This window comes from Rhinopithecus bieti, unplaced genomic scaffold (assembly GCF_001698545.2).
Source record: "Rhinopithecus bieti isolate Rb0 unplaced genomic scaffold, ASM169854v2 scaffold_33374, whole genome shotgun sequence".
Classification (NCBI taxonomy): domain Eukaryota; kingdom Metazoa; phylum Chordata; class Mammalia; order Primates; family Cercopithecidae; genus Rhinopithecus; species Rhinopithecus bieti.
This window is the reverse complement of record NW_016814428.1, coordinates 1,336,217-1,351,336: the sequence shown is the minus strand read 5'-3', so window position 1 is coordinate 1,351,336 and position 15,120 is coordinate 1,336,217. Positions and strand designations below refer to the sequence as shown.

At 35.9% G+C, this 15,120-nt stretch overlaps 1 protein-coding gene across 1 annotated transcript in view; it reads left to right on the top strand.

The window, feature by feature from the left end:
* CUL3 (cullin 3) overlaps nucleotides 1-15,120 on the top strand; it is an 85,794-nt gene that overhangs the window by 32,029 nt on the left and 38,645 nt on the right. Inside the window, 3 exon segments of the mRNA XM_017850272.1 lie at nucleotides 10,652-10,812; nucleotides 11,808-11,922; nucleotides 13,871-14,099. Coding sequence (XP_017705761.1) covers nucleotides 10,652-10,812; nucleotides 11,808-11,922; nucleotides 13,871-14,099 — 505 coding nt within the window.

The following is a 15,120-nucleotide window of genomic DNA, read 5'->3' as shown; positions in this document are numbered from 1 at the left end:
CTGTCAGAATCATACATTTACTAAATAACTGGAGTAGAACATTGGGTTTAAGCCTTTGAATTTGCGGTGTTTGATTGTGATTGAAATGTGAATTTAGAATTTGATTCTAAAGCTCATCGTCTTCACTACTGTGCTGTATCAGTTGCCTCAGTGCAAAATAATTACATTAATTGACTCTGTTTAATAGAGTTTATGATAAACCCAGAGTTTTAAGGTATATCACTTGTTCCATATATTGAAGCATTTAGTTTGTTTACATTTAAAATAATTATTGATACGTTTGGGTTTAAATTTACTGTCCTATGTTTTTCTGTCTCATCTGTTCTTCCTTTTCTCAGCTTTTTTTTTTTTTTTGCTTTCTTTAGATTAATAAGTGTATTTTATTACCCCCACCCCCATTAGCTTATTATTTACATGTTGTTGTTATTTTAGTAGTTTCCTTAGAGATTATATGCATTATATTAGTTTTTTGTTTTGTTTCTTACCACTTTCTGGTAGGGTAAAGGTCTTAGGTCTTAGAACATTTTGACATCTTGGGGTTTTTTCCCCTTTGGTTTTTATACTTTTGATCCTGGGTTGTTTTTGTTTTGTTTTGTGGGAGAAAGGGGCAAGCATGGTATTTTAAAATTTGAATTCCAGTATTGTGTATGAAAAATTGTGGAGGCACTGGGTGATATCATCCTCCAAAGTAAATTTAATTTTGTTCTGGCAGTCAGGTAAAGCACAGTCAGATCACCATGATCTAGTTGAGGCTAGCTTTTAGGCTTTGTTAGTGTTGGTCTGTTAACAGTTTGCCTTTATTTCCAGGACACACCTATTCACAGAGCATAGTTCCTCTGGGGTCTGAACTGGAAGAAAGCCTGAAGTGTTTGCCAGGTTGCCTTTGGAATTAATGTTCCTAGAATTCTAACAGTTGTCTTTTCAGCACAGATCTTCAGCCTCCCTTTGATACTTTCTGTTTGGATTCTTGGTGTTATCACTCTTGCTTGGGATGCTGTATCAGTAAACATCTCAGTGAAAAATTTCTTGCAGAATTGGTGTCTCTTTGTATTTCTCTCCTCTTCAGAACCTTGACTCTCTTAAGTCCTAGCTGCTTGGTAACCAACCCCACTTTTGTCTTTCCGGTTGGGCTCTTATTTCCAGTCCTCCAAATGCAGCAGATGATGGAAAGGAACCAGTGATGGCTGGTATGGGGCTCCTCTCAGTATGTTTGCCTTTTCTCCGGAATCTTGGCCTTGTAAGTCTAGGTTGTTACTCTTGATGCTTTTAAACACTGGGGATTTTTGGTTTGTTTTTTTAATTGTGGTCAAATACATATAAAATTTACCATCTTACCCTTAAGTGTGCAGTTCAGAGCTGTTAAGTGTATGTTCACATTGTTGTACAGCTATCACCACCGTCCTCTCCAGAATTCTTTTCATCTTGCAAAAACTGAAATTCTGTACCCACTAAACAGTAACTTTACATTCCCCCTCCCAAGCCTCTGCCAGCTACCATTCTACCTTTTCTGTTTATGATTTGATCACTCATTACCTCATGTACGTGGAATCATAAGGTGTTTGTCCCTTTGTGACTGGCGTGTTTCTCTTAGCATGTCCTTAAGGTTCATCTGCATTACGGCTTATGTGAGAGTTGACTTTCTTTCTAAGGCTACATAATACAGCATTGCATGTGTAGACCACATTTTGTTTATCTGTTCATCTGTTGATGGACACTTGAGTTGTTTTCACCTTTTGGCTACTGTGAATAATATTGCTATGAACACGGATGTACAAATACCTCTTCAAGACTGTGCTTTCATTTCATTTGGGTGTATACCCAGAAGTGGAATTAGTGGATCCTATGTTAATTGTTTTTTTAATTTTTGAGGAACTAGTATGTTGCTTTCCATAGCATCTTAGGTTCCCACCAACAGTGCACGAGAGCTCTAATTTCTCCACATCCTTGTCAAAACTTGTTATTTTGTATGTTGTGTGTGTGTGTGTGTGTGTGTGTGTGGTTTTTTTTTTTTTTTTTTTTTTTTTTTTTTTTTTTTTTTTTTTTTTTTTTTTTTTTTGATAGTAACTCTTCTAATGGGTATGAGGTAGTAGCTTTTTATTTTCATCCAACTTTTGCAGTTCTTCCTTCCAGGGGAGTTGGTCTTACAAAAGCTTTTCTTTCAGTGCTAAAGGTGGAACAACATTTTGAGGTAGATGTTATTTTACAGAGGAGGCAACTGAGACAGATGCTAAGGTCACATCTAGTAAATAGCAGAGACAAGACTGAAACAGAGGCTGTCTGATTCTTGAATCAGTGCTCTGAACCGCTGAATTGTATTGCTTCTCTAATACAGGTCTTCTTTCCTAAAAGATAGTCTTATAAATTCATTGCTGTAAGACCTCAAAGTGTGATTAACTTTTTTTTTTCCTCTGACCTCTAGATTATTAAATTTGAAGTAGAGAACAGTGTTTTTATTTTATGATTTATTGCAGTTTACACAACTTTAGAGAAACATGGGTTTGATTTGTCTAATACCTTGGTAGACAATTCTTAAATGGAAAGTATTTTAAATAGAATTTTTTCACAACTATGTTTTCTTGTTAAAATTTTCAGACCCCGGAGAAGGATTTTTTTCTTTCTTTCTTTCTTTTTCTTTTTTCTTTTTGAGACGGAATCTCGCGCTGTCACCCAGGCTGAAGTGCAGTGGCATGATCTTGACTCACTGCAAGTTCCGCCTCCTGGGTTCACATCATTCTCCTGCCTCAGCCTCCCAAGTAGCTGGGACTACAGGCTCCCACCACCACACGCAGCTAATTTTTTTTGTGTTTTTCAGTAGAGACAGGGTTTCACTGTGTTAGCCAGGATAGTCTCTATCCTGACCTCATCATCCACCCGCCTCAGCCTCCCAAGAAAGATTTTAAGAAAATTTTACTGTCATGGAAACTCTGAGCTTTTCAGTAGTGGCTAAGTCTTCACCAGGTTTTTTGACACCGTATCATATGCTTCTCTACCAGATTTATTAGTAATATTTTTATATCTAGAAATATTAATCTGTACAGTTTACTAATTCATAAGTTACTGGTGCCGTTTTAGAAATGTAGTCAGTTACTGGCATCGCAGAAAGTGTTGACACAGTTCTTTAAACTTGGATCTAATTATAGTTAGACTTTTTTTCCCTTACTATGATTCTGCAGTAGAAACGTTTTGCTACTTTTCTGCTCATTTAAAATTTTTCTATTTCTGTCTTCATTGTATTAAACCTTTTTAAATCTGTATTTTTTTCATTATTTGAAAGTGAACTCTGTTTGAAAATGTTTTATTACTTGTTAATAGAGGATTACCCTAGTGATTGCATTTGGTAAGGCAGGTTCTAACATGTTCTGATAGACTTGCTATAGTTATTTGCCTCTTTTTTTTTTTTTAATTTTAAATATGAGTTTAACTTTTCAGGGTTTATTTCTAGCTTACTAGCAGAATAAGTATTTAATATTTATAAAGATTTTTTAACCCTGTTTACATTTGTCTTTTCCTGTCCTCTTTCACAGTAGTAGACAAAAACAGTTATAGATGTTCTTAGTATGAGAATAAGAAACTGAAAGAAGACTTGTTTAAGAGTTTGATTAAGCAGCTTGACAGTTAACTTAAAAAAACAACTTTCACAGCAATTCACACATGTTTAACTCTTTTTTTCCCCCTAAATAAATAGCTACTACTGGCCATATGTGAGACCAGGCAGAGTATAGGTGAATGAGTACTAACAAATAACCATCCTTGGTCTATTAGTAGTAGTTTTAAAAGTACTGAACTACTTTGAGAGGCTGAGGCGGGTGGATCACCTGAGGTCAGGAGTTCGAGACCAGCCTGGCCAACATGGTGAAACCCCATCTCTACTAAAAATACAAAAATTAGCTGGGCATGGTGGCACATGCCTGTAATCCCAGCTCCTAGCGGGTCTGAGGCGGGAGGATCACTTGAACCCGGGAGGCGGAGTTGCAGTGAGCCAAGATCGTGCTACTGCACTCCAGCCTGGGCAACAGAGCGAGACTCTGTCTCAAAAAAAAAAAAAGAAAAAAAGAGTACTAAACGACTGGACTTTAAGCAAACATGTTATTAAAAGCTCCCTTAAACTTTGTAATAGAACCAGAGGACTCTTGTATTTATACTAAACTTTCAGAGTTGAATGTGACTAAAGGTTAGTTTTAGAATTTGCTTCTCAAACACCTGTTTACTCATAGTTACAAATGAAGCATTAAGATAGGAATGATAAAATAACAATTCTTAAGTTGTTTCTTTCCTTGGGTGTACCATTGATTTTGCCCAGAACCCATTTATCCTAGCTTGCTTTTCTGTAACATAATGACTATGAAAAATATTTACTAAACTTTTTTTGCGGGTAAATTAAGAGTAATAAGAGTTAAATTGTTTTTTGGACTTCATTTTCAAATTTGTTTTTATTTTAACTTTTATTTTGATTTGTTGGTAATGCCATTCCCTGAGTAATGAAGCTATTTAGTGCACTTGAAGAGACACCCATTGACTTTGTGTAGGTTTAGCTTCAAAAGGAACTGTATTTTTACATCTTGTGTCTTGACACCTTTGAGCATACTTTTATGTGTTGAATTTGATTTCTTATACATCATTTAACTATTTAGGTATCTTGGTAAGGTGAAGAGGAAAAGGCACATCTTTGCCAAGATGGTGGAAGTAGTAATATCTGTGGTCTTGTAGGGCCAAGTATTTTGTTTGTTGGTGTCCTCGTGTCTTCTGGGCATGCAAAGAGTCCTAGGTCTTGAGTAAGCATTTGCAGGAGTTTTCCATGGAGGTCACCTGGTTGAGCTTTCCTTCTCTTGTGGCTTAGAAAGACTCCATTTCTCTCCACTCCAGCTCCTAGAGACCTGCCTGTCCTAGTTGATGTTTTAAAACAGGTAGTGCTTTTGTATTTTTTATCCAGCCTTTATAGTTCTTGGCAGGGAAGTTGGTCTTAAAAGCTATTTATTTTCAGAACTAGAAGTGGAAATGAGTGGAATAGCATTGTGAGATAGATGTTACAAATGAAGTGCTTATGTTACAAATGAAGTTGGTTTATCAAGCTTACTGTATGGATGAAGTCCGATGCAGAACCAGCTGTGAAAAAGGGGTCATGAGATGTGTCCCCACCATTGGCTCTTGTCTAGCTTGTGAAAGTTTTTGCTCATTGCAGGCCTGCTTGGGCAAGGAATAGCAGCCCTTGAGAGAGAACTGTAAATAGAGGTTTAAAATGTGATTTATCTCTGTGGTGATGAAACTCACATCTCTTTATATAAATATAATGCTTGACTCACATTAGGCTTTCAGACATGTTTTTCAGAACATTTTATATTTAAAATGCCTGTTTTGGCTTTAAAAAGGCAGATAGAAGCAGCCACCAACTTTCTATCTCTGCTAAGCTCTCTTTAGTAGATAAGGACTAATGTCAAACTCATACTACATTTTGGTCAGAGCCTGGGGTTAAGACACTTTAAAGTCAGTCTTTAATTTTTTTTTTTCTCTTTTGGAATGATTCTAAAATCTTTTTCATACTTTGAGATTACTAGCTAGAGGTTAACCGGAGCTGGGGCTTTTTAAAAAATCTTAAAAAATAGACACATAAAAATTAAAACCTCACAAGAATTTAAATGATACTAGAATCATATCATGTGCGTATCACAAGTTTACTGTGAATATATGTTTACATTTCTGTTTAACATATGCACACATAAATATTCAAGGGTTACGCATCTGTACCCTTAATTGTACTCGATGGTAATTAATCATATGTGTTAGACATTTAATATAAACGGTTATTTAGTATTACTATTAATAGTTTTATAGAGCCACACTTAAGTTTCTGTGTTTCTTCTCCATTTATTAGCTCTTTGTTATCTATAATGAAATTTTAGGGTTATCAAGTCTTTCTTAATATTATGTGTCATTTAATTATAATCACACACATCTTGACTGTCTCAAGTTGAAAGACAAAGGCTTAGCTCTTATACCACAGTATCCTGTGGCTTTAAATATTGTATGTTCTGCCTGCACCTTCCAGCTTCAGGTTGATTTTATCTCAAAACCAAAATACTTGTGACCATAAGTGTTTTCAGATTTCTCATTTTGGGGGGATTTTGGAATATTTGCATATACATAATGAGAGATTGTAGGGATGGAACCCATGTGCTAAACATAAAAATCATTTCTGTTTTATATACACCTTATATACATAGCCCAAAGGTAATTTTATACAATATTTTAAGTAATTTGTACATGAAATAAAGTTTTGGCCGCAACCTGATGCATGAGGTCAGTTGTGGAATTTACTTGTGGCATCATGTTGATGCCCAGAGTTTCAGAGTTTGGAGAATTTTAGATTTCAGATTTTTGGATTGGGATGCACAAAACTGTATGTGTTCTCATCTCATGCCTTGGCTTCCTTTACTGAAGCATCATTTTCCTCTATACACAGCATACCTGAAGAATTCATCAGTTGTGACTGGTGTCTTTCTGCCTTTTTGCCAGAGGGCTTAAGATAGCAGACATAATAGGCCATAAGGTAATAGATTTACCTCCTTTAGTAGTGATACCATCACTGTGCTTAAAGTTGGGACGGGGGAAATCCAAGCCATGGGAGACCGATAACACATAGAAAGGGAAGAAGTAGTGAAGTGTATTTGTATTTGATCCTGCATGTATGTTATTTTTTGGTGAGAGGATTAAGCTTCATAGGATATATTAATGTTTTAGAGAGTATCTTTACCAGCACTTTGTTTTACTGAGGGCCACAATGAATAAGTGACTTACTTAAGGTCACATAGCCAGTTAACAATAGAGCCAGGATCATATAAAGAATTCCTAACTTCACATCAAATGTTATTATTATTATTAGAGGTTTTGTATTAAAAAATTTACCGTAACTGTTAGATCACCCTTAGAAAAGTTTGATAATTTCCATACAGTCCAGTAATTCCTCTCTTAGAATCCACCCGAGAAAAATGAAAGCTTATGTCCACAAAAATATTGTATCCAAATGTTTATAGCCACATTATTCATAATAGACAAAAAATGGAAATAACCCAAAATATCCGTCAGCTGATAGATAAGCAAAATGTGGTGTATCCATGCAGTGGAGTGCTGTTTAGCCCTAAAAAGAAGGAAATACTGTTATACGTTACAACATTAATAAACCTTACAAACTTTATGCTTAGTGAAGGAAATCAGACACGAAAGATTATATATTACAGGATAATTCTGTGAAATGACCAGAAAAGGAAATTTATAGAGACTGAAAGCAGGAGTGAACAAAGGACTTGTCAGAATTGCAGTACTTTCTATTGTAGCTGCAAATACTGATGAAAGGTTCTCTTACTACTGTTAGGCTTTTGATTATATACTGTTAGACTTAAGATTATATCAATAATCTTCCATATTTTTCACTTACCAGTTTAACTTTGTGCTTATTGAAGTTGGTATTTTTCAAACCTGTGTATTTGAATTGTACTTCTTATTATTAATATATAATTTAATATTGTGTAAATTGATAAAATCTTGTGAAAAAAATAAAACTTTTTGTTTGGCAAGCTAGATTGAATGCTTTGTAAAGACTTCATAAAAGCAAATGGCTACATACTGGTTTGAATTAAGTGTAGGTAATTTAAGACATTGGAGTGAAAACAGTAAAAAATCCAGAAGGATTTTACATTGAGATTACTTCATAAATGCCTCTAGTTCATGCTTCACCTTAATGAAACAACTAGGAATGCTATACAATTTATTATGTATGAGTGTTTATAAGTACACTATTTATTTATTTATTCATTTATTTAATTTTATTTTCAAAATGGGGTCTTGCTCTGTCACCCAGGCTGGAGTACAGTGGCACAGTCTCGGCTTACTGCAGCCTCCTCCTCCTGTGTTGAACTGATTCTCCTGCCTCAGCCTCCCGAGTAGCTGGGACTACAGGTGCGCACCACCACGTCCAGCTTTTGGTATTTTTAGTAGAGACATAGTTTTACCGTATTGGCCAGGCTAGTCTCAAACTCCTAACTTCAAGTAATCCAACTGCTTCAGCCTCCCAAAGTGCTGGGATTACAGGCGTTAGCCACCCCACCTGGCCTGTACGTATACAATCTTGAACTGCAGTCACAGGACTTATTTTCAGAGAAAGTCCTGATGTCTGAATGAACATTTACATTTTTAAATTAAAACGTTTAAGATGCAAGTGTTTGTATATGTTATAATAGTTTCACTGTTTTTACTGCCTGTCTTTAACCATTCAGATAGTGGTTTTGATCACATTGGTTAAAAGGTATTCTCCTGTCTCTGGTGCTTTTCTGTACAATATATACTTATATGTAGAACTTAGAAAATCAAATTTGTAAAATAATTTAAGCAATAATAGTGATTATTTTATAATAAAAGGGATTCTTGTTGCTTTTGAGTTATTTATGCTAGTTTTATTATGTACATATTCTGTGCTGAGAAGTAAAACACAATTACTATGATAGTAGGGAAAGGTTGGGCCTGGAGGTCATATGAGATGAAAGAGGAGATTTACAGGTGGTGGCTCACACCTGTAATCCCAGCACTGTGGGAGGCCGAGACGGATGGATCACGAGGTCAGGAGATCGAGACCATCCTGGCCAACATGGTGAAACCCCGTCTTTACTAAAAATACAAAAATTAGCAGGGCATGGTGGCGGGTGCCTGTAATCCCAGCTACTTGGGAGACTGAGGCAGGAGAATCGCTTGAACCTGGGAGGCAGAGATTGCAGTGAGCTGAGAACACACCACTGCACTCCAGCCTGGCAACAGAGTGAGACTCTGTCGCATAAAAAAAAAATAGAGTGGTAGCCATCAAAAGAAAGGAAAGAGGCTGGGCTCGCTGACTCATGCCTGTAATCCCAGCAGTTTGGGAGGCCAAGGTGGGTGGATTACAAGGTCAAGAGATCAAAACCATCCTGGCCAACCTGGTGAAACCCTGTCTCTATTAAACATACGAAAATTAGCTGGGCGTGGTGGCAGGCACCTGTAGTCCTACGTACTCAGGAGGCTCAGGCAGGAGGATCGCTTAAAACAGGAGGTGGAGGTCGCAGTGAGCCAAGGTCGCACCACTGCACTCCAACCTGGTGGCAGAGCGAGACCCCGTATCCGGAAAAAAAAAAAAAGAGGGATGTGGTCAGAGGGAAACTTTGAATTTAAGATCTTGAGGATGGAAGTGTGAAGTCCAAAAACTTCGAAGTCATCAATGAAAATTTTGAACTCATGAAAATTGATGGTAAGATTTGAAAACTGTGAGCTCATGCTGAGATTATATAGAATGTAGAAATGTGAGCACTAAAGAAGATAATATAAAAAATAGCTTTCCTTGTTGTTAGGTGTATACCATCATACAAGATGAATGAAAGGAGAAGGTTGGAGGAATGATGTCATAGGAAGCAAGGACTGCATGTAGAGAATTTAATTAAAATTGGGGCCGGGCATGGTGGCTCATGCCTGTAATCCCAGCACTTTGGGAGGCCAAGGTGGGCAGATCGCTTGAGGTCAGGACTTTCAAGACCTGCCTGGCCAACTGGGGAAACGCCATCTCCACAAAAAAATAAATTAGCCAGGCATGGTATGCCTGTAATGTCAACTACTCAGAAGGCTGAGGCAGGAGAATTGCTTGAACTCGGGAGGAAGAGGTTGCAGTGAGCCAAGATGGCACCATTGCACTCCAGCCCAGACAGCAGAGTGAATGAGACTCCATCTCAAAGAAAAAAAAGTTTGGAAAGTTGATTAATAATATTCTGGTTACATTGTTAATATGGTATAGCTCTCTTCATGTTCACCTTATCGTTAGCTATAACCTATAGATGCATGTTCAAGAATCTGGTGAAGGTTATGGGCTTTCTTTCCAAAGTACTTAAGCGTGAACAAACATAATAACTTAATAATTTTAGAAGGCTTACAGACCCACCAAAGCTCAGAGATATCCTTATTGAGATGAGAAGGGAATTAAACAGTAGTTTTATTTCAGTGTGTTTTGCTATCAATATGGATTTTCAGGGAATGCACAAGACCGAACTTTTATAACCAACACTTCTGGATTATCTGTGCTCTATAAACTGAGATATCTACAATCATGTTGGTAAGAACTTGAAAGTATAATCTGTTGGAAGTGACAGTAAGTAGAGGTGTTTTAATTATGTAATACTTAATGCTGCTCTATTATATGCATTCGAGCCTTTTAATATTTATCAGTAACAGTCTAAGTTGTATAAATCCGTACTTTATTCAGCTCTCAATTTTACTTCCAAGAGTATGATCTTCAAGTACAGTATTTAAGAGTGAACCATGTTTGAGTATGCTGTGGCTTTGGGGAGAAGGTGTGCTGCCTGTTTACTTTTTTTACTCGCTTTTTTGTTCCTGACTGTGATGCTTGCTTTTTCCCCTTTTTCTTAAGGTAAATGGGCCACCATTTATACATTGTCAGTTGTAAAAACTTAACTTTATGTAACTTGAGAGGTGCTAGAAAGTTCCACATTACTTAAGATCGTTTGAAATGTTTCTCACCTGAAAAATGATTGCTTTTGGAGTTTTATTTCCTTTATTTGTATTGTAGCACACAATAATTGTTATGTTCACAAGAATTGTACTCATATTTATTTGACTTTAACTGTAGGACCGTGTATATGTACAACAAAATAATGTGGAGAATGTCTACAATTTGGGATTAATTATTTTTCGAGATCAAGTTGTACGTTATGGGTGTATTAGGGATCATCTACGGCAAACTCTGTTGGATATGATTGCAAGAGAGCGGAAAGGAGAAGTTGTAGACAGGTAAAATTTCTCTTCACTCTGGTGGTTTTTGTTTTTAGTGATTATATTTTGAGAAAGATTCTCTTAGTTTTATTAAAATAAATAAAAGTTTGAATGTTCAGCACATTGGGAAAATCCTCAGAAACTTTGTATCAGAGTTAACAGTTACCTAGAATTTAATTTGAAAGCACACATCTTTTATATTTTTAGAAGAGACTATCCTAAACTTTTATTTAATATGCTTTTCAGCTAGTCATCACTTTTGGCTTTTCATTTATTTTTCATGCCAGCATTTTGTTTCTTTTTTTCTGTATAATAATTTTATTTTTTTTTCTTGATCTTTTCTTTAAGGGCTTTTGTCTGTCCATCATTCCTAACATTTTTGAAGAAAACTGTCGAACATAGTCTAAAATGACTAACTACTGCTGTGCCCCTTTTAAATCAGAGTTCATCCCCCTTCATAACAATGATTGCAGTGTCATTTTGGTGATGCTGCAGCTAGAGTGGCTTGAAATACAAGATTTTTTTCTCTCTTTATCTGTTTTCAGAAGAGCTGTTAGATGAAAATGTGTAAAGTTCTTTTTATTTCAGCTTTGGTGCTTGATCAGGATTGTCCAAAATCCATTTAGTGCAAAAAGTTATATTGCCCAGGAGTAGCTATATATTGGACCCATGTCTGGCAGTACAGCTTAATATGCCTGTCTCCCTCCTTCCTTCTGGATAAACAACCTCTCTATGTTTTCAAATACATAGAAATATTTAGACATTTTAATTTTCTTTAAAAATTTTGTTGTAACAGAGTAAGAACACCTTGAGATAAATAGCCGTGCAGTCAAGATATGCTTTCCAACTTAAAATTAGGCTAAATCCTTTTGTTTTACATGAGTGGCCTGTGGGAGATTGGTCACTTCAATAAAAGTTAAATGTCCTGAAGATACTTTTACCTACTACTTTTGTAATTTAATGTGAATTTTTAATGTAATTTAATTATCAAGTGATACAACTTTTTTCAACAGAGGCGCAATAAGAAATGCTTGCCAGATGTTAATGATTTTAGGTCTCGAAGGAAGATCAGTCTATGAAGAAGATTTTGAGGCTCCTTTTTTGGAAATGTCTGCAGAATTTTTTCAGGTAATCTGTGAAAATGTTAATAATCTTTTAAGATGTTCTTAATGTTATTTAGTTACCAATTTAACTATTTTGACCTTTTTTGACTGAGGCCCATTGAGGGAGGGGAGTATGCAAAAAATGCCCATCAGCACACCTATCTCACATTCTGACCATTCCAGTTAAGCAGCTCATCGATAACAAATTGGAGAGCTTGAACTTACACACATGGTTTTTAAAATGACAGAGATAATCCTTGAACAGTGTGGGGCATAAAGACGCTGACCCCGCTGTGTGGTCGAAAGTCCACATGACACTTTTGACTCCCCAAAAACTTAACTAATAGTGTGCTGTTGAATGAAAACCTTACAGATAACATAAACAGTTGATTAGCATATATTTTATATATGTATTGCATATTGGATTCTTACTATAAAGCTAGAGAAAAGGAAGTGTTATTAAGACCATTATACAGAAGATAAACTATAATTTACTGTTCACTAAGTGGAAGTGGATCATCAAGGTCTTCATCCTCGTCTTCACATTGAGTAGGCTGAGGAAGAGTAAGAAGGAGGGCTTGGTCTTGCTGTCTCAGAGGTGGCAGGGGAGGAAGAAAATCCACTTCATGGACCTGTGCAGTTCAAACTTGTGTTGTTCAAGGGTCAACTGTGTGTTATAAAACTGTAAACTTAGAAATATCCTTAACATTTTACTATATCTAATATTATGAATTATTTAAGTACCATAAATTCACAGCAGTACGTCACCAACAAAGTCTCATCTGCAGGCTTTTAGTCACTTAAATTACTAGTAAAACACACATAAGGATATGAATGATTCTGTAGTGCGTATTTGCCTTAAAGGTTGTTGATTAAAAGGTTACAGGCCAGTGAGTACTATCGATAGAAATTTGCAACAGTGGTCCAAACCAACTAAATTGCTAAAAGTAAAGCTAAACTGGTACTAATTTGTAATGAAATGATGATAACAATAATAACTGAGTACCAGTAAGCATAAGATAGTATTTATAAGGTAACTGTAACCAGGCATTTTTCCTGAAAACCATAACTATCTGAGGATAACATAACATAGCATAACATAACATTCCATAACAGTAGGAATTTTGTAGTGTTGCCAAAACAGATGTATTAGTAAGAAGCTAAAGTGTTGGCTGGGCGCAGTGGCTCACGCCTGTAATCCCAACACTTTGGGAGGCCGAGACGGGCAGATCACAATGTCAGGAGATCAAGACCATCCTGGCTAACACGGTGAAACCCCATCTCTACTAAAAATACAAAACTGTTAGCCGGGCGTGGTGGCGGGCACCTGTAGTCCCAGCTACTCGGGAGGCTGAGGCCGAAGAATGGCGAGGCGGAGCTTGCAGTGAGCCGAGATTGCGCCACTGCACTCCAGCCTGGGTGACAGAGCAAGACTCCTCCATCTCAAAATAAATAAATAAATAAATAAAAAGATTATTAGTTATTTAAAAATTCTTATTCTCAAACGTTAGTGTATATGTTTACTCCTTTGAGACTGGGAGTGGGATGGCAGGAAGACTTTAGTAACCAGCAGTATACCAGCAAAGCGTATAATAAACATGATGAATCTTTCTGGTTATAATTTTGCATTCATACAAATCAAAAAAGAACATCCCACTCTATCTTGGAGTCAGAAGCTTCTATATTTTTGACCCTCACTGGCATATATATTTACTTTTTCGGCTATTTTTTGGAGTGCATTGGCACAGTTTGAAAACATTGTTTACAGGTAATGTTTTAATTTAGTATTATGTAAATACCGAAGGCTTTAAAGGGTATAATTCAGACTATATCAATCTTTGTAATGAGAAATTACACAAAATCCTGTTAGTACTTATTTTACTTAGGCTGATTTATTATAAACACTATAGAAACCCAGCTAAAAGCAAAACACCTTTTCTTCTATATTAAAAAATTACATTTTTAAATTGCAGATGGAAAGCCAGAAATTTTTAGCAGAAAATAGTGCTTCAGTATATATAAAGAAAGTAGAAGCTAGAATTAATGAAGAGATAGAACGAGTGATGCACTGCCTTGACAAATCAACGGAAGAACCAATTGTGAAGGTGGTTGAGAGGGAACTCATTTCCAAGCACATGAAGACTATAGTAGAAATGGAGAATTCTGGGCTAGTACATATGTTGAAAAATGGAAAGACAGAAGGTAAGTGTTACCGATTGAAAAATAATTAAATCCTTATTCTGCCTTATCAATATTTTTAAAACTTTCCTACATTTAAAGCAGGTATCAGTTTTCAAGAAGTTGTGTGTTTTTCAAGAAGTTGTGTGCTGTTAACCTGGGTGGGATTTCCAAGCTTGATACTGTCTTACCAATGAAGATTTTAGATATTTCTAATGAATTGAGCATTTCCTGTCTTTAAGTCTCATTTTATGTTTTTCTTAATCCAGAAGATAAAAGGTGTAACAGTATTGGTGAGCCCAATGAGCTCCTCGTTCATTCCTGTACTTGTCATATACCAAAGGATGTGGGCTCTCTTTATTCCTACATACTCTTGGGGTTTTGTGATTCTCTTAAAATCTTAAATTTCCACCTTAGATTTTTGTAGACTTTCCTTTGGGATTTAGTTGTGATAGGGTGCCGAAAATGCAAAAATATTTGTGTCTTCCATATTGATACACTTAGATAAATTAGATTGGTTTGGGGAACACGGAAGTTACAGAATGGAAAAGGAGGAAGGAGGAGTGCATAAAAGTAAAAAACATTATTGAGATAACTAACATTTATTTTTTGTAGCTATTTATCTTTATTTCCCTGGGGTAAAAAAAAAAAAACTGTGATAAGTATCCTAGAAGAAATTACAAGTTAAAAGAACAATAACCATATCCTCTATTCTTAGTTTCTGAGGCTTTGATTTAAAACTTTGCCTTTATCACTGATATGGTATTAGAAAATTTAAAAAATGATCCCTTGTTCTCCTGCTTCGTAGATGAAATCTGAGCAATATTTTATCCACTTCTTTTTAGTAAAAGAAATACGTATTGCCTCTTGGGGTCATGTGCTATGTAGGGAATGAAAAAAAGTTTTTTTAACAGAGAATTATGAAGAGGAGGATACAAGAGAAGGGAAAAAGAAAGCTTGGTGGGAAGTTGAGCCACGTTATCTCTAGTGGAATCCTTACCTTGTGTTTTAAAATTGTTAAATTTTGTATATATGATAAATCCCT